Source organism: Mustela putorius, unplaced genomic scaffold (genome assembly GCF_011764305.1).
Source record: "Mustela putorius furo isolate JIRA1106 unplaced genomic scaffold, ASM1176430v1.1 tig00001012_pilon_pilon_pilon, whole genome shotgun sequence".
Classification (NCBI taxonomy): Eukaryota; Metazoa; Chordata; class Mammalia; order Carnivora; family Mustelidae; genus Mustela; species Mustela putorius.
The window spans coordinates 1,768,790-1,794,639 of record NW_025421531.1 but is presented as its reverse complement, the minus strand read 5'-3'; the positions used below and the strand labels follow the sequence as shown (position 1 = coordinate 1,794,639).

Genomic DNA, 25,850 nt, shown 5'->3' with positions numbered 1-25,850 from the left:
GGAGCAAAACAAGTGTGGCCCGAACCTCGGTTTAAACTTCTCGCCTCCACCAATGGGCGCGCCGGGGCGCCGCCGCTTCCTCAGAAGACCAATCAGCGCGCAGCAGCCTCCGGCCAATGAGACGACAGCGCCTTATTTAAACGACTCCGTGGGCCGCGGCTCGCTGCGTGAAGGGGGCGAAAAGCTTGGGGGAATCTTGGCGACACCCCGAAACCCGCGGTTTAGACTCGCAACTAGCTTTTTTATGTGTAAACAGGTTGGCTTAAAGGGGAGAGAGTAACAGCATTGCCACAGTAAATGTAGCAGTCACTGCGGGTGCCCGAGACAACCCTGGGAAAAACGTTAGGTAGGCAAAACTAATACAATATACCCCACCCAGAAAGCTATTAATTCGCTCTCCTTTTGCGGTTTCCTGTGGAGAGTTGGGAGAAAAAAATGAAGAAAATTAAATTCCTAGTTGTGTGAACGTGCTTCTTTCAGTGACTGACCTACAAGGGCTCAGTAATTGTACATGTGGGTTCTTACCTTGGGATTCTGGGAGAAAAGGTAGATGGAGAAAACCGAGATTCCCATGAATTCGTAAGGAATGGTTTTGACAGCCAGGGCGCTCGACAACTTTTTGGTTTTTAACTGTAGGTGTCTAATAATAACGATTATGGCTTGCATATTCCTATATTCCAGGGATTGTTTAAAGTCCTTTACACATTGACCTCAACTTTCACTTCAACTCTGTAAAATAACTACTATTATTTGCATTTTACAGATGAACAATACAGGGCATACCAGACAGCAAGCTGCAAAGCCAGGGTAGGTACCCAGGCAGTTTGTAGTCTTGCTCTTACTATACCATACTGCCTCTAAAGGTAGTAAGAAACTAAAAATACAATGAATGGATGTGTGTATGGGTACAACTATATGGAAAGCAAGGTCTGAGTAGAAGAATGAGAAAGGGGAGATATTAAATTATAATCACGGACACCCAACATAACCTGAAGTTGAATCTCTTAACAATTTTTAAACAAAACTGTTTATTTAGGTTTTGTTTGTTTTCTGGGGCAGGGGAAGCCTTTAGGATTGATGTGCAATAAGAACACTACTGATTTTTTAAAGCAAAAAATGTTAATATGAATTACTATGACTTTTAGGTACATTTAATTTATTTCATATTGTTAATGTTATTCATCAAATTAACATTGCAAATATAAACCCTCTTAAAGCTTAAGTCACTGAAATAGTTTAGTTCGACTCTTTTAACATGGTGATAGCACATTTTGCTTGTTTTCCCTTCATAGTTTTTCATTAAGAAATGCTATTTACACAATTTTTTTTTTTTAAAGCACAATGAACTGTGCTGGATATATTTTATTTGTACCTCCACTTCCACTCCCTGTTATTTTCCAGACTGTTCTTTGCTGTGGGATTCTGATCTGTATTCTGTGTATGTTACATTAATAGTTTTACTCTGTGGCTTCTGTTCTGCTTCAAAGAGGGAGGTCACTGAGGGAGAAGAGGGAGGTGAAGGTACTTACTTCCTCCCCTCTACCACCTTGGGCTGACTACATCTCAACATTAAAAGTAACACACAGCTGAACAGGTGCCCTCTCCACATGGGTCTTTCCCCTCAACCTTTTGGATCTGGGGGAGGGAATAACATAGTTGTTAATAGTTCCAGGGTATTGCATTATTGCTTGTTTCCCTACATCCCAGTCACATCTTTGCAAATGCAGTTAACCTTAGAAAAACATGGCTTTGAACTGCACTGGCCCACCTACATGGCTTTTTACAGTACTGTAAATGTTTTTCTTTCTTATGATTTCCTTAATAACATTTTATTTTCTCTAGCTTACTATATTGTTAGGGATATAGTACATAGCACATATAGCATGCAAAATGAGTTAAGACTTTGGGTCAATAATAAGCTATTAGTAGTTAACTTATTGATGAGTCAAAAGTTATCCACAGATTTTCAACTACACCAGGGGTCAGTTTCCCCAACACCCACATTATTCAAGAGTCAACTGTATTTTGCAGCCTCTCTTTCAATCTACACCTTGGGAAAATTGGTATTTCCTTTTGACCATTTCGTAAAGGAAGGAAAAGCCTGGTTTATGGATGGAACTGTATGGAAAGCCAGATTTTACATTTGCTTATGGTCTTTGCATTCAATTTTTAAGGAGACATGCTGAGCATGTTCTGCATTCCCATGCAGTTAAAAGGTGTTCAATAAAACCTAATACTTTATTAAGACCAAAGAATTTTATATTTATTTTAAATATCAAAATAACACAAAGAACTAGTTCAATATACAATACACTTCCTAGTCTTCACAGAGAACTGAATTTTTCTATAAAGACATTTGTACTTATGAAACATGAGACGGCTAAAATATCTATGTAACTCACAAGATACTTCACACACAGTTGACAAAATAATGAATTTTGATATTTTAGATTTTTCTTTGTAATTGCTTTTAAGTGTCCTTTAATGATTAAAAACAAAACTTATGATTTGAGACTGAAGTCTAAGTTCAAAAGCATTTTCCACTTTAATGTACATCATAAATCCCCTAAATTATAACACTTAACTACACAAGATGGAGCAGCGAAATGCCCACCTCTGTACTCATTCTTTTTGGCAGCCACACTCAATCTATTGTAATACAGTTTTATCTATAGGGATAAGAAAAGTCTAATTGTTGGAATAAAAATTTTGTAATTACATCACAGTACACTGTCCAACTTTAACACAAGCAGGAATACCAAGCAAAGAGGCAAAATAACAATGAGAAGTATACATGCTCTTCATTCAAGAAATGTTTTAGAACTTCCAACAATAATGCAAGCACTGAAATTACTTTTTTACTTAAGATTTAAAAAAAGATACATCCATCTTTGTATAACCTCTATTCTCTGAATATAATTCTTATTTTCTCTTTGTATAAATGGCTGCAGAGGCTAAATTTAAATTGTCTTGGGATTCTTCAATAGTCATAGATTTAAGATCAATACATAGCAAGTTGAATGAAACATGAAGAGTAAACAAAACATAGTCACTCTCTCTACCAAGACCTTCTTTCTCTCATCTTCCACACAAGCTAATCCTATTACTTCTATCTTATTAATGCTACTTCCAAAGAGAAGGGCAGAAAGCATGCTAATATTCTAGGATAAAAGTATCTTTAAGTTGAAATAACATTAGAGGAAACAAGGGGGTAAGTCCCCCAAAAGAACACTACAGAGTTTACCGAGAGAGGAATGTGAAAAAGAAAGGGGGATGATCTAAAGAATTGCCTATAGTTCCTAAAATTATTTAGAAAATATTCTCACATTATCCATTATTTACCCTAATCACAAGTAACATTTATCATAATACTATTTAAAGTCTTAGAAATGCTACTTGTTCCTTATTAAAGAATACATTTTTAGTCACTTCAAATTTGGCACTGAATCTTAGAATAATCCAAATAGGACTTTAAAGTCCTGATTTTTCCTGAGTTCATCAACTCAAATTGCATGTTGGTTGGGATGTTGCTGCTCCTAATGAGAAACTCATCTCAAGCCATCACCTCTAGTTCAGTTTTAGGCAAACTGAAGTGAGAAGCCATTCAATGTAGAGCTGTGTAGTTATGGGAACTGATATTTTTAAAAAGGAATAGGAGGGTGAGTGGGAGGAGAAGACAGAGAAGCAGACACACTACTCATTTTATTTTATTTGTCAGATTCCTCTAATAAGCATCTAGAGACAGGCCCTGGAGTGGCTTTAAAGTAACTATAAAGGCCACAAAAGAGATTAAAAAAAAAATGTTCACACTAGTACTTAGTGCCATTTTCCTAAATAATTATAAAGTAATCTTAAAAATGTGCTGCCTGACCAGCAGGTAGCACAAACATAAAACCCATAACAACAACAACAACAAAATCAAAATCATTTATTAACCAGTACAATCTAGCCAGCAGAATCAATTTGAAGCAACTACAACACAGTGAAAAGGCACAAAGCATGCAATTCAGAAAAGAGTGGGTATAAAAAGGACACTGTCAAAGAGCTAATGCTCTAAATCTGACTTTTCATCAATGATATGTTAAAATGATCTGGTAGGAAGATAACTCAAACTTACAAACATACCAGTTTAATTATGTATTTGTTTGCAATTAAAGAGTGAAAAGCAATGAATGATATTTAATTACTTATTAGCCCTTAACAGTTTATAGTCACTCTGCAAAGATGTCTTGACACTTTTAAAGTTGACAGGATATTATTAGTGTACCTATTTCATGACCTACAATCACTTAAAAGGAAGTCACTTAATAAAGCACCAGTTTAAATCCCTATTTATTCTACTCCTTTTCTCAGCAATAAATGACTAAATTACTTAAAAGTATGCAAAGATAATTACCTTTACAGTTGTTGGTTAAATCTTGCTGGCATGAAGAACAAATGCTAATCTTAAATGGTACTACAGGCTGCAAAAAATAGGTGGGGTTTTTTATAAAAATAACTTTGACTTGTCTTAAAAAAAAATTCTAAGGCAAAATTATTTTAATAGTGTAGTGTAAAAAATAAGCTTATTATTTAGCATTTAATAGTGTCCACTTAAAGATAACATTCAATTAATTAAACTGAGGGAAACTGAGTATTCTTACTTGTAACTGGTTTGTCAGTATGACTATTCCCAGAGTATTTTCTTCTGTTTTTATTTTTATACATATAAACACAAACAATCTTAGTATTCAAACTAATGATTTTTTTTTAAAAATCCATAATCCTAGGACTTCAACTGTGCTTCTTTGGACAAATATTTATTCAAACAACAAAGAATTTTAATTCTCTTAAACTATTTTAATACCTACTAAAAATCTTTGGTGCATTTAAGTAAAAACTGATTAGGTTAACAAATTTCTACACTTGATAAATTATTCAGTTTACATATTAAGTGCTAACTGCTATCAGCTAAAAAATTAATTTAAAACAATAAATTATGTTCATAAAATAAAAACTCTGAATGAGGCTAAGCTTAGTTGCAAGATTCAAAACTTTAAGTATAGTTACAAAATTAATGGATTTTAGAGTTAATGGAACATTTGTCCAAATACTCCAAATTAAATATTATAAAAGGTTAACTGAAAAGAGTAGGCCTCATTACATATTTTTTGTGCCAACTTCAACAACTTATATACATTCAGTTTGCCCAAATCCATGAGGTTTTCACAATTTTAAAATTTCCTATATTCTAATTTTGGAAATTAGAGGCAGCAGATTTGTGTGTTTGTCCATCTGCTGAGTAATTTCTTCATAAGAATTATGCTATCTAATTCCCAGACTGTTTACGATCACATGAGAAAATGTAGTGCCTGGCACACAGTAAGCATTTATTAATGCTAGCTTTCTTTCCCCATTAGTAGCTCTGACATTAATGATGTGAGCTTAACTGAGTCCTTTATCTTAACCTCAGATTCTTCATCTCTAAAATGGGAATATAACATGTCCTTTCTCTTTTAGAGCTGGTTATGAGGTTAAACGAGATAACTGAAAGCATTTTATGAAAGACTAAACCAGTATTCAAGTTTATCTACAACAATAACTAAATATCATTCTATTTCACTTTATATAAGAAATGTGTTCCAGAGAAGTTTTATACTGTAAACCAATTCCTACAATCAAATTACATATTTAAAGCATTAGGAAATTATTATTAAAAGAATCCTCAAGTAAATACCTTCAAAAAGCAAAGTATTCTTTTCAATGTGAAAATGCAACACTCTCTTTCTTTCTTGCTACCAAGCATATAATATACCATACACAGACCCATACATACCATCTGCCTTTTTGTAAGTCCAAACTTTTCTACGATGGTTATGTAAGGCAGGGTATACTTTTAGGTATTATTTCATCTCATTACAGTAAGTTTTTTCATTAAAAGTCTTGCTGGTCTTTATGATAAAAATCATAAAGATCTGCATTTTTAAAAGTCAATTTGAAAGACTAACAGACTAATAGTACCTCATATAGTCAAGTTCAATCATGTAAGTACCTCAGATATAACATTTCCACACAAAAGTAAGAACCTTTTAAAAAGAAGAATACATTAATTTTATCTACTGGTCCTAGATTAATTACAACCAAACCTTGATAACTGAGGCGAAACTCAGGTTGGTTTTGTTACTTATATGAGCTACTTTGGTTAACTGCCTCAATCTCGACATTTTTTTTCTTTTATTTCCACTAGTATGGTGAATGCTCCTGTAAAGTACCTTCATTTCTTAAGTGCTTCAGCAAACAAGTTTCCCCATTATTAAGTGGTTAAATTTTATTCATTAAAACTTCATTATTTTATTTGTGATTTTTTTCACAAGGGCTGGGCCAGACTTTACAGTTTACACAAAAAAAAGTGCTTAAAGCAATTAGGAGTGTAAACAAAACTGAACTAGAAAACTCTTAAAATTGCTCTTTTCCAGTAGTTTACATACAAATGACATGCTAATAATAAATCAACCCTGCCTATTCTAATCCTTCAAGCAGCTCTACTAGGAAACATTATCCTAGTTTAAGTTTAAATTGACTTGAAAATATGGAAAGTGCACATCTTTAAAGGTATTTTATAATTTTAACTTTTTTCCTCGATTAATTTTTATCAGTGTGGTTTTTGCTCTAACTGCTATTTCTTTTCACCAAGTCCTCAACTTTTATCTCCTACAAAAATAAAAAATCAAGGATAATTACAGATATTGGGCTTATGTGAAAAGCAAAATAAAAATCTACATTACATGTAAATCTGTATACAAGTAGTGGTTCCCTTTAATTAAAGTAAACATTAAGTTTAGTTAGACATGGATTTTATACTTTGGCACCTTCCCTTATGATTATATATGAAATATCTAGGTTCTATTTCCCACAATTTTATTAGCCAAAGTAAATGAGACCAAAAGTAGCTTGTTAATTAAATTTCATTGATTAGTTATAATTGCCCCTCCTTTAGTGAGATTAAGATACATGCTATGATGTATTGCTGATGTTTCTTAAATGATAAAATTTAAAAGATGAACTTACCTTTAAAGCTATCTAGTTAAAACTGTCATAATTTGCCTTTAATACATTTTCAACTTGTATAATTTAATGCCTATACATTAAAAATATGCATTTCTTATTCATAATAATTGAAGCATAGGCAAAAACCAATTATTTGGATAATTATTTCATTTCTAGGTTTCATTTAACAAACTGTTCTTACATTAAGTTAGCTTCCTTGCTTTGAGTTTGTGAAAAGACCAAAGGATTAATTATAACCTGAAATTAGGGCCACATTAAAAAATAAAAAACAAACAAACCACGGAAATAGCCAAGAGTTCCCTATAAATTTAAATTCCTAATTTCAGCTTTTTAAAATGAAGAAATAATAATGAATCTTAATAAGGAAGAGTTGCAATTATCAGTGTACTCTTATATTCTTTCTTAAAGGCTACATGGTCAGTCCTTAATCTTGTTTAGAAGATGGTCAAGGAGAAAAACAGACTGAAACTAAAGAATGAAAATTTCCATGGATAATTAAGAAAAAACCCAAAAACAAAACCACAAAGTCAACAGCTAATAATTTTGAAAAGTTTGAGAAACCATTAAAAATTAGCACTAAGTTATCTTTAAAAATCATAAAAATGTTCATTTCAAATATTATACCTCAAAATGTGTCCCAATATTCTGTTCAGTAAACAGAGATACATATATTTTTCTTGATTTGAAATGGTTCTGAGGACTGGAGAAACTAGAGAAAATGAAAAATAGCAGCCTTACTAATTTAAAAGCCATCAGTCTAGGCTACCATTAGCACAAAACCATCAAAAGTCTGTGGAATGTTTAGATTTACTCATGAATGATGCTCGTTATTAGAAATACTTTGTACAGCAGTAGCATTATCAAGGCCTAGCAATGTTCCAAGATAAGACTGTTCTCTAGGATCTAGCATTTGTTCAGGTCGTACTGGATGAACTATATTTGCAGGTTGAGGAGTGAGAGTATACTTTTCCAGAAAAGCTAAATCAGCTGCTCGGGGATAATCAGTCGCTTGTGGCTGTGGCGATAGGATCTCATGAGAAGACGGTGGGAGTGTGGTTGTATGACGCACCAGATCGCTCTGAGTGTCAGGCATCTGAACTGGAACCAGTGTTACTGGAACACACACTTCAGACACATTCTGTAACATAGTCTTGGCTTCTGACTGATAAACTTTGGGCTGGTCCATATATTGTTTTGTTTCTGTTTGAAAGATTTTATCATCAGATGAGTATTCTACTGGCAAAGATACAAGTTTTTCCTCAGAAGTATTGAGTGGATCGTCAGGAGATTTTATGCCATGAACATGGTCAATGTGGTATTTCAGCTTGTCTTTCCGCTTAAATGTTGCATTACAGTGCTGACAGTTGAAAGGCCGGGCATCAGAATGAATAACCAAGTGTTTTGTTAAAGTTTTCTTAATTCTGAAAGATTGATTGCAAATTTGACACTTGTATGGTTTTTCACCTGTATGAACAAAAATGAAATTAAGTGTAAAATGCACTCGCTTGGTAAGACAATGATTTAAAGTAATAAATTATCTGCATGAATACTCATAAGAACTTAATAAAAGCAGTGATATTAGGTTCAAACACTAAAAAGATCCAGGCTTGAATTCTATCTGTACCACTTACCAGCCAAACCTGGAGCAAGATAGTTTCTTTCTTTTTTTTTAAAAAGATTTTATTTCTTTAACAGACAGAGATCACAAGTAGGCAGAGAGGCAGGCAGAAAGAGAGGAAGGGAAGCAGCCTCCCTGCTGAGCAGAGAGCCTGATGTAGGGATCCGTCCCAGGACCCTGGGATCATGACCTGAGCCAAAGGCAGAGGTTTTAACCCACTGAGCCACCCAGGCGCCCCGCAAAATAGTTTCTAAGCACTGTTTCTTTGCCAGTAATATGGAATAATGATTGTACCTACCTCACAATTGGTAAATGGAATGAATAAGAAAATGAGTAATGCTTAGATCTGTACCTGGCATAAGTACTTAATGGACTCAGATTATTAATATTGCTTTTTTTTTTATTTCTACTACAACCCCTAAAAAAGTTATAAAACCAAAACATCTGATTTTCTCCCACACAAGAAGGGAGAAACTCCAATTAACCAGGTTCTTAGAATCATACTAAGAAGTAGTGATTTTTATGTCTTGCCTAGTCTCCTTCTGGAGAGTTGATCAGGGTAAAGATCAAGGAAGCTGGACTGCTTTTCACTTTTCCCTGAGTCAGGTTTCCATGTTGTAGTTTTACATTTGTTTGTTTTTTTAATATGAACATTATAAATTCTAGTGGTAGGCAGAATAACAGCCACTCAAAGACATACACGTTCTAGGGAGCTATAAATATGCAATTTCCATTGGCAATAGGGACTGTGCAGATCTGATTAAGAGTAAAGATCTTGAAACGGGGAGATTAACTAGATTATCCAGATGGGCCCAGTTTAAACATACAAGTCTTCAAAAGTGGTGAGCGATGAAGAATGGGTCAGAGAGATGCACTAAGAAGAATTCAACCCCTGCATTGCTGGCTTTGAACAGGGAAAAAGGGGCCAGAAACCAAGAAATGTGGTGGCCTTCAGAAGCTAGGAAAAACTCTCAGCTTACAGTACATAGTAAAACTAGAACCTGGGTCTTGGTCCTACAGCTCAAAGAATCAATTCTACCAACAAAACAATTGAGAAGGAACCCAATTCTTCCCTAGAGCTGCCACAAAGAAATGCAGCCCTACCCAAATACAGATTTTAGCCTATGTCAGATTTCTCACCAAAAGATCTGTAAGATCATACATACTGTATTGTTTAAGCCACTAAGGTTGTAGTAGTTTGTTACAGCAGCAAGACATACAACTGTACAACAGACATAAAGGCACGTATTTTTAAAGCTAAAAGAAAAGATTTTATATTGTTAGATGGGTTTATTGATAGCACTATTTTCTTTATCCTTCCATTAAAACAAGGCCAATTCTAAGAAAATTAAGAGAACTGCATCTTCAAGTTGGGCCACTAATATCGAACAATTGTTTACTTGTTAAATATTATTGCTTAATTGTTACTTTGTAGACCATTAGAACTTTCAAATCCCAGTGAAGAAAATTTATATAGACTGGGATGCTGGTTTCTGACACTATTAGATTCCTACTCATTTCTGGACTGATATCATTACTGATGTCACTAAAGAAGAAATAAGACCTGAAGTAACACATTATATAAAGGGTTAAAATTCCTGAAGAGATACTATTTGCAACTGTGTATAGAAAACACTGTATCCAACATATGATCTCGTCTGCAATACCCAGAATCAGGGACAATATGAAAAAGGTCATAAAAGAGTGTTCTGAAAAACAAAATTATACTTCCAAAATGCAAGAAGAACTACAAAGCTCTTTCTGTAATTCCTGGCATCAAAACCAGTCACACCAGGAGCTTTTATGACTTTTTTAAAAACAAAAACCCTAGCACAGCATTATTACCACCACCACCAAGCACAGGATTTATTTTTTAAAGATAAAAATTTATTAGTTTTAAGTGTTCTCCTTTGGCACAGCATTAGCCATGATAGTTTCTTAAGCACATTCCTTAAAAAGCTTTCATAAAGGACTTAATAAAGTCATAGTCAATCAGTTCCAGTGTCCCACAAATACTTTTAAGAAACTGGGACCCAAACAGGCATACTGAGAAGTTCTTTGAGAAGTTTTTATGATCATTTTAAACAAATATCATTTTCCAACAGAAAAATCAATTTAGGTTTGTAAAAAGATAAAGATCCACAAAGGAAATGTTGAAGTATTATATTTAAAAATATATTTTAAAAAATATCATATTTAAAAAGCAAATCTAGAGTGCTTAAAGAAACATAGTGAAAAGGGTCAATTATGAATTTAATGAAAAGAGGAATACATATCAAAGAAACATACTTTCTACAGCAAGTCCTTCTGTAGCAAAATTACCTATTTGACAATATTTAATTCAAGTTGGATGCATCTCAAGATCATAAATCAGAGACCTAAGAAAACAAAGGAAAGGTCTCTTACAAGATATATAGGAAGATGTTTATTTTTTAAGAGTAGAAGTAGATAAAACAACACTTAAAGAAAGCTAATCTGTTTCTCAACTAAAACCACAGAAACTTATGAGTTTTTAGAATTAAAAACTGTTGGGGCACCTGGGTAACTCAGTCGGTTAAGCATTCTTGATTTCAGCTTAGGTCATCATCTCAGTCATGAGATCAAGCCCCACATCAGGCTCCGTGCTCAGCACAGAGCTGCTTGAGATGCTCTCTTCCTCTCACCCTTTGCCCCTCCCCCACTCATGCTGTCTCTAAATAAAAAAAATAAAATCTTTAGAACTAAAAACAGTCTTCCAGTGGATCTGTTATATTTAGATATTAAAAATTAGTATATGAGGGACACCTGAGTGGCCCAGTCGCTTAAGCCTCTGCCTTCGGCTCAGGTCATGATCCCAGGGTCCTGGGATAGAGCCCTGCACTGGGCTCTCCGCTCAGCAGGGAGCCTGCTTCCCCCTCTCTCCCTGCCTACCTCTCTGCCTACTTGTTATCTCTCCCTATCAAATAAATAAATTAAAAAAATTAGTATATGAAAATATAACTTAGAACTTCCATTCAGACTTAATGGAGTAATTCATGTCACACTAAGTCTCTTGCTGCTGAAGAGGAAAAGACACAAGATTTTTAAAAACTCAATCTACTCTTTAAGGGACTGAAGTACAAACAAGGCAGGCAGGACGTGAGAAGCCAAGATTCTGGAGACACAAGAAGATATGGAGGTGACTTCTTTCCTCAGTGCACTTTCAGATTTAATGTATGGGGAAACAGAGGGCAAGTGGCAGCTGGAAGGTAAAAGCTGGAGTTTGGAACTAGCAAGAATTTAAGGGGTCAAGAGCCTGGAAAAAAGAACAAAGAAATGAACAAAATACCTGTATTTTCCAACTCCCAAGATGACCATTTGCTGGATGAGATAGCTAAAAACCAGAGGCTGGGATACTGAATGTTTGAACAGATACAGCAGCAATCCCAAGGGTACTAGGGAAACAAAGATTAGAGTTTAAGTCTCATCAAAGTGGAGAGACTCTTGGTATAAACACCATACTTCAGTTGAGACCCCAGAATGATGATGAACTAGAAGAAAAGTAGAGTAGAAACAGACCAGAAGAGATCAATGCCATCTCAGTCTATCTGCTTGTGAGAAAATTAAATATATCTGGGAAAAAAATACAACTTCAAGAGCTTCTGTAATTTTTCATTCACAAAATCTAAAGTTCAATTCAAAGCTGTCAGGCCTATCAAGAACAGAATCAAATGACCAAATGCCAAAAGAGGGAGGGAAAAAAAAGATAACAGATACACCTAAAGGTGAAGAAAAACTACATTAAGACTAGAATATTAAAATGAATATGAGTAACATGTTCAAGAATTGGAATCTATGGGAAAAAGGAAATTCTGGAACAGGTAAAAAAAAAAACTGAGCAATTCAGTAATTCAGTAGATGGATGTGGTAGCAAATTAGACACCACAGAAGAATAATTAGTATATTGAAAAATGGATCAATAGGAATTATCCATATGGAAGCACACAGAAAAATAGGATAGAAAATACAGAAATATGCCTGGGTGACTCAGTTGGTTAAGCATCTGATTCTTGATTTCAACTCAAGTCATGATCTCAGGATTGTGAGATCAAGCCCTGTGCTGGGCTCAGGGTTGGGCGTGGAGCCTGCCTGAGATTTTCTCTTTCCATCTCCCTCTGCCCCTCCCAACCAGCACATTCGTTCTTTCTCTCTCTGTAAACAAAACAAAACAAAACAAAACAAACAGAAAAAGCATGAGAGATAGCTATAACATACATAAATTGGAATCCCGGAAAAAGGAGAGAGTACAGAGGAAAGGCAATATTTGAAAGAAAAAATGGCTGAGAATCTTACTAAACAATAGAAAGACATCTCAAGTCAAAGATGCAGTAAGTTCTACAAACCTCACAAAATTAAAACAAAAAACAAAAAACAAAAAAACCCTAAAGCCAAAAAGTACATCTGAGCACACTATAATTAAACTACTAAAAATCAAAGCTAGAAAAATCTTAAAGCGCAACCGATTAAAAAGAGACATTTCCTTTAAATGAGCAACAATAACAACAGTATACTTTTCAACAAAAACAAAACAAGTTCAATGAGGAAAAAAATGACATATTTACAATGTTGAAAGAAAATTAAATTCTAATGCAAATTCTATACGCAGGAAAAATATTCTCCATAAAAAAAAACCAACAAAAACAACATTTTCAGATAATCAAAACCTAAGAGAAGTTGGTGCCTATCCTGCAGATATTCACCAAAGGAGTTCTTCATGCAAAAGGAAAAAATCCCTGGGACGCCTGGGTGGCTTAGTTGGTTAAGCAGCTGCCTTCAGCTCAGGTCATGATCCCAGCATCCTGGGATCGAGTCCCACATCGGGCTTCTTGCTTGGCAGGAAACCTGCTTCTCCCTCTGCCTCTGCCTGCCACTCTGTCTGCCTGTGCTCACTCTCACTCCTCTCTCTCTGACAAGTAAATAAATAAATAATTAAAAATAAATAAATAAATAAGGAAAAAATCCCAGGTGGAAGAATGCAAATGCAGGAAATAACAAACAGTAAAGGGCAAATATATGGTTAAAAATAAATAATATGTGTTATATAAAACAAACCAAAAAATAATGTCTTTGTGTTTTAAAGTATATGTAGAATTAAAATACATTCTGCATAAAAGGTCAGGATAAAGGTATTGTAAGGTCTTTGCACTGTCTAGGAACTGGTAAAGAACTAACAAGATAGACTCTTTAGGGTTCTATCTAACAAAATAGCAATCTTTAGGGTGACTACTAAAGAACAATGCAAGAACATTCAACTGACAAGCTAATTGAAGGGAAAATGTGTAATAAAAATTTTTCATGATTATAGGGAAGTGAGGATGAGAGAGAGAAAGCATCAAGGAACACGTGAGACCAATAGCATGATGACAGATTTAAACCCAATAAATATCATGTAAAATTTTAATAACTAAAACACATCCCAATTAAAAGAGATTATAATGGATAATAAAACGAGGCTCCAAAGAGACACATCTTAAATAGAGGCCCACAGAAAAACTGAAAGTAAAGACAGAAAAAATATATCACTGATATCAGTAACATAAAAATACTTAGAAAACATCCCAAATATTTAGGAATTAAGCAATGTAATTAAAAATAAACCATTAATAAGAGAATAAATCAGAATAGACATTAGAAAATACTGTAACTGAACTATGATGAAAACAGGAACCATAAAACAAAGGGTGGAATCTCACTAAAGCAGTGTTTAGAGGGCAATTTATAACTTTAAAATACATACAAGAAAAAATAAAAAGAAATGCTAAAATTCAGTAAGTAAGGCATGGATTTAAAAAGCTAGGGAAAAACAGAAATTAAACCCAAACAAAATTAAAAGAAGAAAAAGCAGAAATGAAATTTAAAAAATGCATAAAGAAGGGAAAAATAACAAATACCTACAGTTACCGAAAAGATACATAATATGATAACTTTAATTTTGAACAGATTTCATGGAGTCCTTTAAAAATAAAAAATCTGACAGCTCTATATTAAATAATATTTCACTGAAGTCTTTCTCTAAAGAAAATAAGTTCAGAGGGATTTATCAGCGAATTCCTCCAAATATTAAGAAGGAAATAATGCAGGGCGCCTGGGTGGCTCAGTGGTTTGGGCCTCTGCTTTCAGCTCAGGTCATGGTCCCAGGGTCCTGGGATGGAGCCCTGCATCAGTCTCTCTGGTTGGCAGGGAGCCTGCTTCCTCCTCTCTCTCTGTCTGCCTCTCTGCCTACTTGTGCTCTCTGTCTGTCAAATAAATAAATATTTTTTTAAAAAATAAGGAAATAATGCCAGCTTTACATAAACTCCTCCATTTCTTTTAAAAAGATGTATTACTTCCCAAATAATTTTTGAGGCCAGCAGAGTCATAGTAACAAAACCTGTCAGGGGCATTACAAGAGGGGGAAAAAAGGAGAATGTCTAATCAACATAGGCCAAAAAAAAGACCAATCAGGAATGCAAGATCTCATATTAAAAAATCAATGTCATTTATCTTATTAATAAGGGAAAAAGATATGATCACCTCAATAAATGCAGGAAAAAAATCTGATAAAATTCAACACCTATTCATAACACTAAATAAATGAGGAATGGATGGTAATTTATCTGATAAACAGTATATAGAAAACATCATACTTTTTTAAGATTTTATTTATTTGAGAGAAGAAAGAGAGCATGAGCAGGGGAGAAGGGCAGAGGGATAAGCAGACTCCCTGCTGAGCGGAAAGCTATGGAAGGGCTTAATCCCAGGACCCAGGATTATGACCTGAGCCAAAGGCAGGAGCTTAACTGACTGAGCCACCCAAGAGCCCCAGAACACATCTTACTTAATTATGAAATACTGAAAGCTTTTCCCTGGAGATTCAGAGTAAGACAAGGATGTCCACTACTCAGTATTTCTAATCATATACCACTAGTGATGTCAACCAAAGTAGTAAGGCCAAGAGGGAGAGAAAAGGATTTAGAAAGGGATAAATTAAATTTTCACTATTCACAGATGGCCAGTTTGTATGCCTAAAAAAATCCAAAAAAGAGATAAACTATGAAAATAACTTACAGCAAAGTCATTGGATAGAAAGTCAATATACAAACTCAACTGCATTTTTATACATCAGAAACAAATACAAATAAAAACAGTTTTCAATTTTGTATAAAAACATCAAATATCTAGGCACATATCTAATGAAAATGTGCGAGATATCTGCACTAAAAAGTTGTAACTTCTTTTTTAAGTAGGCTCCATGTCCAAGGGCCTGAGACCATGACCCTGAGACCAAGAGTCATATGCTCCACCAAATGAACCAGGTACTCCCCAAAACCATAACATCTTTGAACAACATTTAAAAGAACTTAAGTTAATGTACAGACTGTTCATGGATTGGATGATTCAATATTATAAAGATAATCAATTAAGGAAAAATTGACTATATAATTGAAAATGGAATATAATATTAATATAATGTTATATTATATAATTAGTATATATTAAATATATAATATATAACAATACATTGTAAAATATATATTAGAAAATATATAATTATATATTTTATATATAATTTATTTATATAATTATATAATTGTTATATAATTATTATATATTATAGGATTTGTATTATAGTATAATTATAATATATATTGAATATAATATTCAAGGACATTCTAATAAAATTCCAGCAGGTGTTTGTGTTTGGAAATTAGTAAGATATTTCAAAATTTGTCTAAAAACATAAAGGAACAAGAATAATAAAGACACCAAAAAAAACGTTGGATAATTTATAGTACCAGATATCAAGTCATAGTAATTTACATATATAGCAGTGGTGCAAGGATATACAAATAATACAAAAGAACTGAGCAAAGCCCAAAAAGAAACCACACATATATCATCACTTAATTTAAAACAAATATGCCAATGAAATGCTGTAAGGAAAGGATGGTCTTTACGATAAATGGTGCTCAGGTAACTAGAGAGCTACATGCAAAAAGAAGTTAAAAAGGAAATTTGATCTTTACGTAATAATGAACACAAAAGTAAATTACAGAAGGTTCATAATCTAAATATGTAAGTTAAAACAGATCTTCTAGAAGGTAACAAAAAAATATATTAACAACCTTGGAATAGGCAGAAATTTCTCAAAGAGGATACAGTAAAAAACTAACTAGAGGGCGCCTGGGTGGCTCAGTGGTTAAGCCGCTGCCTTTGGCTCGGGTCATGATCTCAGGGTCCTGGGATCGAGTCCCGCATCGGGCTCTCTGCTCAGCAGGGAGCCTGCTTCCTCCTCTCTCTCTCTCTGCCTGCCTCTCTGCCTACTTGTGATTTCTCTCTGTCAAATAAATAAATAAAAAATCTTAAAAAAAAAAAAAAAAAACTAACTAGAAAAAAACCCCTGATACATGACTTCTAAAAAATTCTAAAACTTCATTCACTCAAAGATGCCATTACTAGAGTGAAGAGGGAAGCCACAGAGTAGAATGAATCTGCAATTTATATATCGAACAATGGACTCATCCAGAATACAGACATAACTCCTGAAGATGAATTAGAAAAAGACAAACAATCCAGTTTAAGAAAATCAACAGAAGAATGAATCAGGTATTCCAAGAAAGAGGATATTCAAATGAGTATATATGGGAAGGTGCTCAGTATCATTATTTTCACAGAGATGCAAATTAAAGCCACTTTGAGACAGTGCTACATATCCATCAGAATAGCGCAGAAAAAAGGCAATATCAAGTGTTGGTGAAAATAGGGAGCAACTGGAATTCTCATAAACCATATACTCACTGGTAAAAACACAAACTGCATAATTACCTTAGAAAACTGTTCAGTCATGTCTACTAAAGTAGAACATATATGCATATCTTATCAGCCAACAAACCTGGCCAGGCATATACACAAAAGAAATAAATGTGTATGTATAATGAAAAATCATGAACAAGAATTTCAGAGCAGCTTTATTCATAATACATCCAGGTAATTACAAACCAAGTGTCCATCAAAGTACAATGGATAAATAAACATTTTATCAATAAAATGGATAAAATTATTATGAAAATTAAAGGAAATAAACCATTTCCATGGATGAATATCACAGACATCATACTGAGTGAAGTAAACAAGACAAAAAAAAAAGTACATACTGTATGATTCCATTTATATCAAGTTCAAACAGGCAAAACTAATTAGTGGTGATAGAAGTCATAATAATGATTATTTTTCAAGGAGGTTATTAACTGGGAGGGACCAAAGAGGATACTTCTGCAATTCTGGTACTAGTAATATATTAATAATTTATATTAATCTAAGTGGTGTTTACGTAGATGTATTCACTTATAAAAATTCATTGAGGGGCACCTGGCTGGCTCAGTGGGTTAAAGCCTCTGCCTTCAGCTCAGGTCATGATCTCAGGGTCCTGGGATTGAGCACTCGCATCGGGCTCTTTGCTCAGCGGGGAGCCTGCTTCCCTTCCTCTCTCTGGCTGCCTCTCTGCCTACTTTGATCTCTGTCTGTCAAATAAATAAATAAAATAAAAATTCATTGAACTGTTCATTAAGATTTGGGTACTTTACATATAGTTTAAATAATTCTACCAAGTCTAAATTCAGGCCCTAAATTTATCAGCTTTAATGCCTGTTTTAAATGAATGCACTACATTTCAACAAGACTACTGCTGAGAACAGATCTAATCACTATTCTGAGAATTACAACAAGCAAAACGCATAACAGATGAGAGTAAGTCATCTGAATTCCAACTTATTTCCCTAATTGTGCGGTTTGAAAACATCAGATAGATTAGATGTCAGTCATAGGTAAATATGATAAATTCATTCATTCAACAAATACTATTAAGCACCTACTATTTGCAAGTCCTGGGTTAGGCACTGATCATACCTTCTCATCTGAACCATTAAGTACACTGACCTGGCCAAAACTGAAACCAATCCATTAGTTACAGCTCGCCTAGAGAAAGAATACATTAACAGAAAAGAAAAGGTCTATATGGGATCTAGTTAAGGGGATTCCAAAAAAACCTGAATCTGTTTCTTGAAAAAAGCAGTACAGATAATGCGCTAAGGGTATCCTGGCGAGGCAAAAGGAATCTGGGGAGCAAAATTATTCTGGTCACAAGAGAGGTACTAAGTTTAGCTTTACAAAACTAAAGATGATTCAGTATCCTTCACCATTTCCTTGATAAACTATTCCATAAAATTACTACTTAATTTTACTCTATAACTGTATTTAGCAATTTTTCTAGTTAATAAATTTAGCAACTCTGCTTCCTTGATTCGAGAAAAAGGATACCTTGGCTAATACACTATTCATTCTCTAGAAAGTGAATAATAATAAGCTGACATTCTCGTGAATCTATTTCCAGTGGTAATTATGAAGACTCCTAAGAGTATTTATAGCTCTCAGTGTACAGATATAAAAGTGAGTTAAATCTCAGGAATGGACTTGGGAATATGGTAACCTGTTTTTGGAAGGGTCACACTGTCTGGGTAGCCTGATGATTAAATTAACATTAGGAGTTGGCAAACTATGGCCTGAAAGCCGAATACAGCCTCTTGCCTGTTTCTGTAAATGAAGTTTTATTCGAATACAGCCATGTTTATTTGATTACACATTATCCAAAGTTGCTTTCATGCTACAGAAGCACAGTTGAGTGATAGAGACTGTCTGGGCCACAAAGTCTTAAACATTTTTTAAATTAAAAAAAAAAAAATTTTTTTTTTTTAAAAGATTTTATTTGACAGACAGAGATCACAAGTAGGCAGAAAGGCAGGCAGAGAGTGCGGGGGCGGGGTGTGTGTGTGTGGGGGGGGGAAGCAGGCTCCCTGCTGAGCAGAGAGCCCTATGCGGGGCTCATCCCAGGACGCTGAGATCATGACCCAAGCCAAAGGCAGAGGCTGTAACCCACTGAGCCACCCAGGTGCCCCACAGTCTTAAACATTTATTATTTAGCTCTTTACCAAAAAAGTTCACTGACCTCTGCTTTAGGTGATTTCTCCCTCTCGTTTCTTAACTGCCATAAACTTTATCTTATTCCGTGACTGAGTTCACTTCTGCAGTTTTCAATGGGCAGAGTGACTTGTCCCTAATTCCAATTGAGACATTCAGAGATGGAAATTCCACATTGTCACTGGTCACTGACTAATTACTATAAGTCAATGTTTTCAAAAACTTAATATAATCATGAAGCCCTTATTAAGTTTCTCCTCTTAAATAATTCCTGCAGTTCTACAATTCTTTTTTCTTTTTAAAAGATTTATTTATTTATTTGACAGATAGAGGTCACAAGTAGCCAGAGAGGCAGGCAGAGAGAGAAGGGGAAGCAGGCTCCCTGCTGAGCAGAGAGCACAGATGCAGGGCTCAATCCCAGGACCCTGGGATCATGACCTAGAGCCGAAGGCAGAGGCTTTAACCCACTAAGCACCCTGGTGCCCCAGTTTTACAATTCTTAAATCATTAATGGTCTTGAATTAACTTCCTGTAAGTTCATCTCTTTCAAACCATAAGCTTATTAAGCTTATTATTCATAAATAATATGGAAGATAGCATTAATATGGTTTCCTCATTTTATATTCCTATTTATGTACCCCCAAATTATGACTTTTTCCTTGGGGGGGTGTATTTTATTTTTAATAGCAGCACTGTACAAGTAATAAATGAAATTGCCCAAATCCAGTTATTTTCCACTCTGGTATTTATGAAATCAATTATTTTTCTCTTCTAGAACAATGGCTTGAGAAAGTCCAAATAAATATAGAACAAAACAGCCATAAATGCACAAATAAGTTGTTTTTTTTTTTTTTTTTTTTAAAGAAAGAAAGGTTAGGTTTAAGAAGGGAGTTGAGGGAAATGGGAAGGGGAGATGAACCATGAGAGACTATAAATTCTGAAAAACAATCTGAGGGTTTTGAAGGGGCGGGAGGGTGACAGGAGGGGGGAGCCAGGTAGTGGGTATTATGGAGGGCACATATGGCATGGAGCACTGGGTCTGGTGCATAAACAATGAATTCTGTTATGCTGAAAAGAAATTAATAAAAAAAATGAAGAGAAAAAAAAGAATTCTTAATTTCTATGGGAAGTCAAACAAGGACTATGACAACATCTAAGAAAGAATCCAACACAGTGTGTATTTCAAAATATGGCAGCATTACCAAGGGGGAACAAAGAAGGGTTTAGAAAATGGTATCTTCTGGAAAGCAGCTGAAACAAATCATTCTATTATAAACTACCTAAAATCACAACTCACTATGTGAAAAGGAAAGTATACAAGAGTAACCTGGTAAGGGAAATAAAAATCAAAACCACACTGAGATACCACCTCACTCTAGTCAGAATGGCTAAAATGAACAAGTCAGGAAACGACAGATGTTGGAAAGAATGTGAAGAAAGGGGAACCCTCCTACACTATTGGTGGGAATGCAAGCTGGTGCAACCACTCTGGAAAACAGCATGGAGGTTCCTTAGAAAATTGAAAACAGAACTACCCTATGACCTAGCAATCAAACTACTGGGTATTTACCCTAAAGATACAAATGTAGTGATTCGAAGGGGCGCATGCACCCGAATGTTTACAGCAGCAATGTCCACAGCAGCCAAACTATGGGAAGAACCTAGATGTCCATCAGCAGATGAATGGATAAAGAAGATGTTGTATATATACACAATGGAATAGTATGCAGCCATCAAAAGAAATGAAATCTTGCCATTTGCAACGACGTGGATGGAACTAGAGGGTATTATGCTGAGCGTAGTAAGTTCATCAGTGAAAGACAATTATCATATGATCTCAATGATAATGAGGAATTGGGAAGCAGAGTTGGGGCTTGTGGGGTAGGGAAGGAAAAAATGAAACAAAATGGGATCAGGAGGGAGACAAACCATAAGAGACTCCTAATCTCACAAAACAGACTGAAGATTGCTGGAGGAAGGGGAGGTGGAGAGGGTGGCTGGGTTATGGACATTGGGGAGGGTATGTGCTATGGTGAGTGCTGTGAAATGTGTAAGCCTGATGATTCACAGACCTGTACCCCAGAGGCAAATAATACATTATATGTTAATACGAATAATTTTTTAAAAAAAGAGTAAACTGGTAAGAATCAAATCCTATCTGACTTATTCATTCAAAAGAGGAAAAAAAAAGGAATGTCTTCAGAGAGTTACACAGATACAGCACAAACATAAATATCCAGAAAAGGGGAGTATTAGAGCTAAAAGGTGAGTAAATTCCCCATGGAGAAAAATTTGCCCGAATTTTACAAAATAATATTCAAAAATATTGAAGCTTATAGAGAACTGAAGGGCAGAATATTACTCATCCATGACCTCAATTTTAATAAAGTAAGTAAAAATCATATGGGGAAAAGACAAAAAATTTAACCAAGAACAACCAAGTTTAAAAGTCCATATTTTACTCCTGAATAATTACACAAAAGTATAAATAAAATACCCATTAACTTTTACCTGAATGCGTCCGAAAATGCATTTCCAGACTTGATTTGCCTTTAAAAATTTTCTTACAAACATCACATTGATGAAAGGTTGCTTTATATCTAAGAAACATAAAAAGGGTAGAGTTTTCAATATAACTTTAATAATATAATGAAAATAGGTTATAACACTTAAAAAGTTTACATGTAATTCTCACATTAATACAGCACAGAACTCCAAAGGAATGTAGAAATACTTTTAAAGTATCAAACTTACTTCTGGCTCTTCCTCCTCCAGTTACATTCAATAAGCAAATCTATAAAAAGAGGCCTTAGACTTTAAACCACTTAATTTTAAGATTTAAATCACTAAACTCCTGTAATATTATTATTTGCTATTATAAATATCAAAGGAAAAATTATAGGGACAGAAACAAACCAATTATGGGTTCAAGGAAGAAAAAAGGAGTTGAACAAAGAGGTCTGGCGGAAATTTAGGGGTGATGGACTACACTGTATCTTGACTGTGGTCATGGTTATATGACTACATGCATCTGTCAAAACATGCACAAAACTAGGAATTTCTCTGTATGTAGAGTATACCTTAGTCAAATTTAAAAAATAGATGCTGGGGCTGAATGAAGAGAAACTGCAGCAACTCAAAATGTGCCTCCATCAAAAAGGTGACACTGCTCCAATTGGTTCTCTTAATAACACAAATAATAAATATTACAAACTTGAAGCTAAATTTTATACTTAAATTTTAAAAGAACACAATATCAGAGCTTTATTTTTATCACAGATTAAAAGACATAAGAAGCTACAAGGTACTCAAATCTACCTTATCAAGCAGTAAAGTGCAGTACCTAAGAATATGTGTGTGTGATTTAAACAATCCTGGACTCCAATTTCATTGTGGGATTAAGACATTGTAAAATGATTAGCATTTAAGTGGTGGTTATTAGGAAACCTATCATCTCACCTTGGAAGTAATTCATATCTGATGAGCACATGCCAAACTAACTCAAACACAGGTTACTATAATGTTCTGTAAGACAGTTTGCTTTTAACCTATCTACTGAGTCTTACTGGAATGTTTAACGCATATCGTTACCAATATTCAACAGCAACAGTACGCCTAAGGTTTCAAATGCCACTCGTACTTTTCAAGCCATTCAACTCAACATTTACAAAGCGGCTACAAAAACTCCATGCAAGGTCCTGTCTTCCAGAAACTTACTTCTACTTGATGAAACATTTAAAAAGATAATCTAGATTTAGTGACTTGGGAGTGTCACTGATGAACTTAGCAAAAGACCTGTAACTAGTATACTTGTTTTGTCTTATTCTGTTCATATTCACAGTAATTACAAATGGAGATACAAACAGGGGCACACATAGAGAGACACAGGGGTCTTTTCTGCCCTGCATAGGACATTTAGCAATGCCTGAAGACATTTTTGGTTTTCACAACTGGGGCTAGGTAGGTGCTACTGCCATCTGGTGGACAGAAGTCAGGAATACCAATAAATAAACCTAAAGTGTACTGGCCAGCTCCCCAACAAAGAATTAGCCCGCCCAAAATGTCTAAATTGCTGTGACTAAGAAATCTTGGTCTATATTATGAACTGAGTGACTTTTTAAACACACATAAGCTCAAACACTTTAAGTGCCTCACAGTGAACATAAAATAAAGATAAAATCTACAAAGACCTCAATGGGTCAGGCCCTATGCATGTATCTGGGATTCTTCTTTCTCTTATGGATGTTAGAGTATGGGTTTTCAAGATAGGATTAATAAAAAGTTCCAAATGAAGTTGAGATGCCCACTGTGAAAAGGACTTAAAAATGGGTGGCTCAGTTGGTGAAGTTTCTGCCTTTGGCTCAAGTCATGATTTCTGGGTCCTGGGACTGAGTCCTGCATTGAGCTCCCTGCTCAAGGGGTGCCTGCTTCTCCCTCTCCCTGTGCCCTCCCTTAACCTGTGCTCTCTCCCTCTTTCTCAAATAAATAAAATTATTTTTTAAAAATGTCTATTGAGTTAGAAATAAGGAACTTACGCTGACAACAATTTAAGAGGTATTAGTAAAGTCAGAGATCACATCACAACAGCTTGTTACACTGAATGGAAAGTGGAGAAGTAGATATGGATACTGAAATAGAGACACCATTTTTAAATGTTTAAAAGGGAAGAAGAAATGTAGAAAATAATGGGTAAAAGGAGGGGTGCTAACCTTCATCACTCCACATTCTCTTCCTGGAAAATGGGCTTGAATGTATTCATGTATAAATCTTTATCCACAGGTCAGACTTCACTCCTGAGATTCAGACTTAGATTTACCTATCACATTTTATGTTTGAGTTTCTATTAAGCATCTCAAAGTCAATACACACCAAACAATTCATCATCTCCCTCTGTAAACTTAGTCCATCTTCTGTATTCTCTGTCTCAGTGGCTCATTTATCAAACATCCATTTGAAAAGAGGAACTCCTTGAGAACAGGAATTATCCATGACTACTCTCATTCTCTCAAAAAATTAAGTATTTTTCAAATAAACACCTTCTACTATTTATTACTAATGCTATTCCCTAGCTAGGCACCCACTATCTTTTTCCAAAATTCTAACAACTTTCTAAGTGGTTGATTTATTTCCCTCAATTTATCCACTACAAACCCAGCCTCCCTACACCAATAGTGATCTACCCCAAAAGAAATCCAACTGTGTCACCCTCTTGTTTAAAATCTCCAATGGCTTTGTATCACACAGGAATAAGTACTGGTTCCATAAAATGATATGCAAGGCTTCACATTCTAGATTCACCATTAGCCAGCCCTTGTAGAAAGTGGAACCTACAGGTTCTGGTTCCAAAATTACCTACGCCAGTAGATAGACCCACAGGCTCCTGCACCAGTGAGGGAATTCCAAAATTCTTTCATAAGGTTTCCAAGATCAAAGTTATTTTCAAAATAATACTGTAACATTATTTGCCTTTCTCGTTGTATTGGCATTTACACTAAAGACATATACAAAAAAACATGGCAGGTAAAGGTGCTGGTATCTGAGCTCTGAACAAGGCAGTGGAACCAAAATGTACTAATGATGATTGTGCTCCTCACTGTCAGGCACTCACAAAAAGAAAAGAAAAATGTGGTAAAAGAGTTAAATTACTAATTTTACTAAGTTTCAACCTTTCAGACTGTGGCCTTTGTACTGTTCTCAGTCATGAAGGCACAAGGACACAGGGGCCCTTCTGCACACTGAAGTACATGTGTCTGAGGGATGAGCTGAAGGAACCACTTTCTTTATGAAATACCATTTTGCTTGAAAGAATAAAAGACAAGCCATGGTTACAGACTTGAGTATTTGGCAGATACTTTCTTGAAAATTAAAAGAAGTAAACCTGTTACTTCAGTATTGTCATCAGTGATAAAGTTTGAGCTTTCGAGCTAGTATAAAGATTTTGGAGAACTTGTGGCTGCCCTTGTCACATTGACAGCTTCCCAACACACCTTTCTGAGAGACTGGAGGCAATGTGATTTGTTGATCTGCTACTGGGAAATGTGCTAACATTTAGACAACTGGCATAACTTACTGAACACATATTTTCCAAATGACAAATGCATATTACAACTTATGCATAGGTTAAAAAATTCATTCAAGTAAAAGACCAAGAGACTGTAACAGAGTATGCAATTTCATTAATCTTGTTTCAGATTGCACCTTGCAACTATCTTGA

At 34.8% G+C, this 25,850-nt stretch overlaps 1 protein-coding gene across 1 annotated transcript in view; it reads right to left on the bottom strand.

The window, feature by feature from the left end:
* Positions 1-3,912: 3,912 nt before the first annotated feature.
* ZBTB41 (zinc finger and BTB domain containing 41) overlaps positions 3,913-25,850 on the bottom strand; it is a 49,577-nt gene continuing 27,639 nt past the window's right edge. Inside the window, 2 exon segments of the mRNA XM_004756201.3 lie at positions 3,913-8,511; positions 22,148-22,236. Coding sequence (XP_004756258.2) covers positions 7,859-8,511; positions 22,148-22,236 — 742 coding nt within the window. The 3' untranslated portion in view covers positions 3,913-7,858.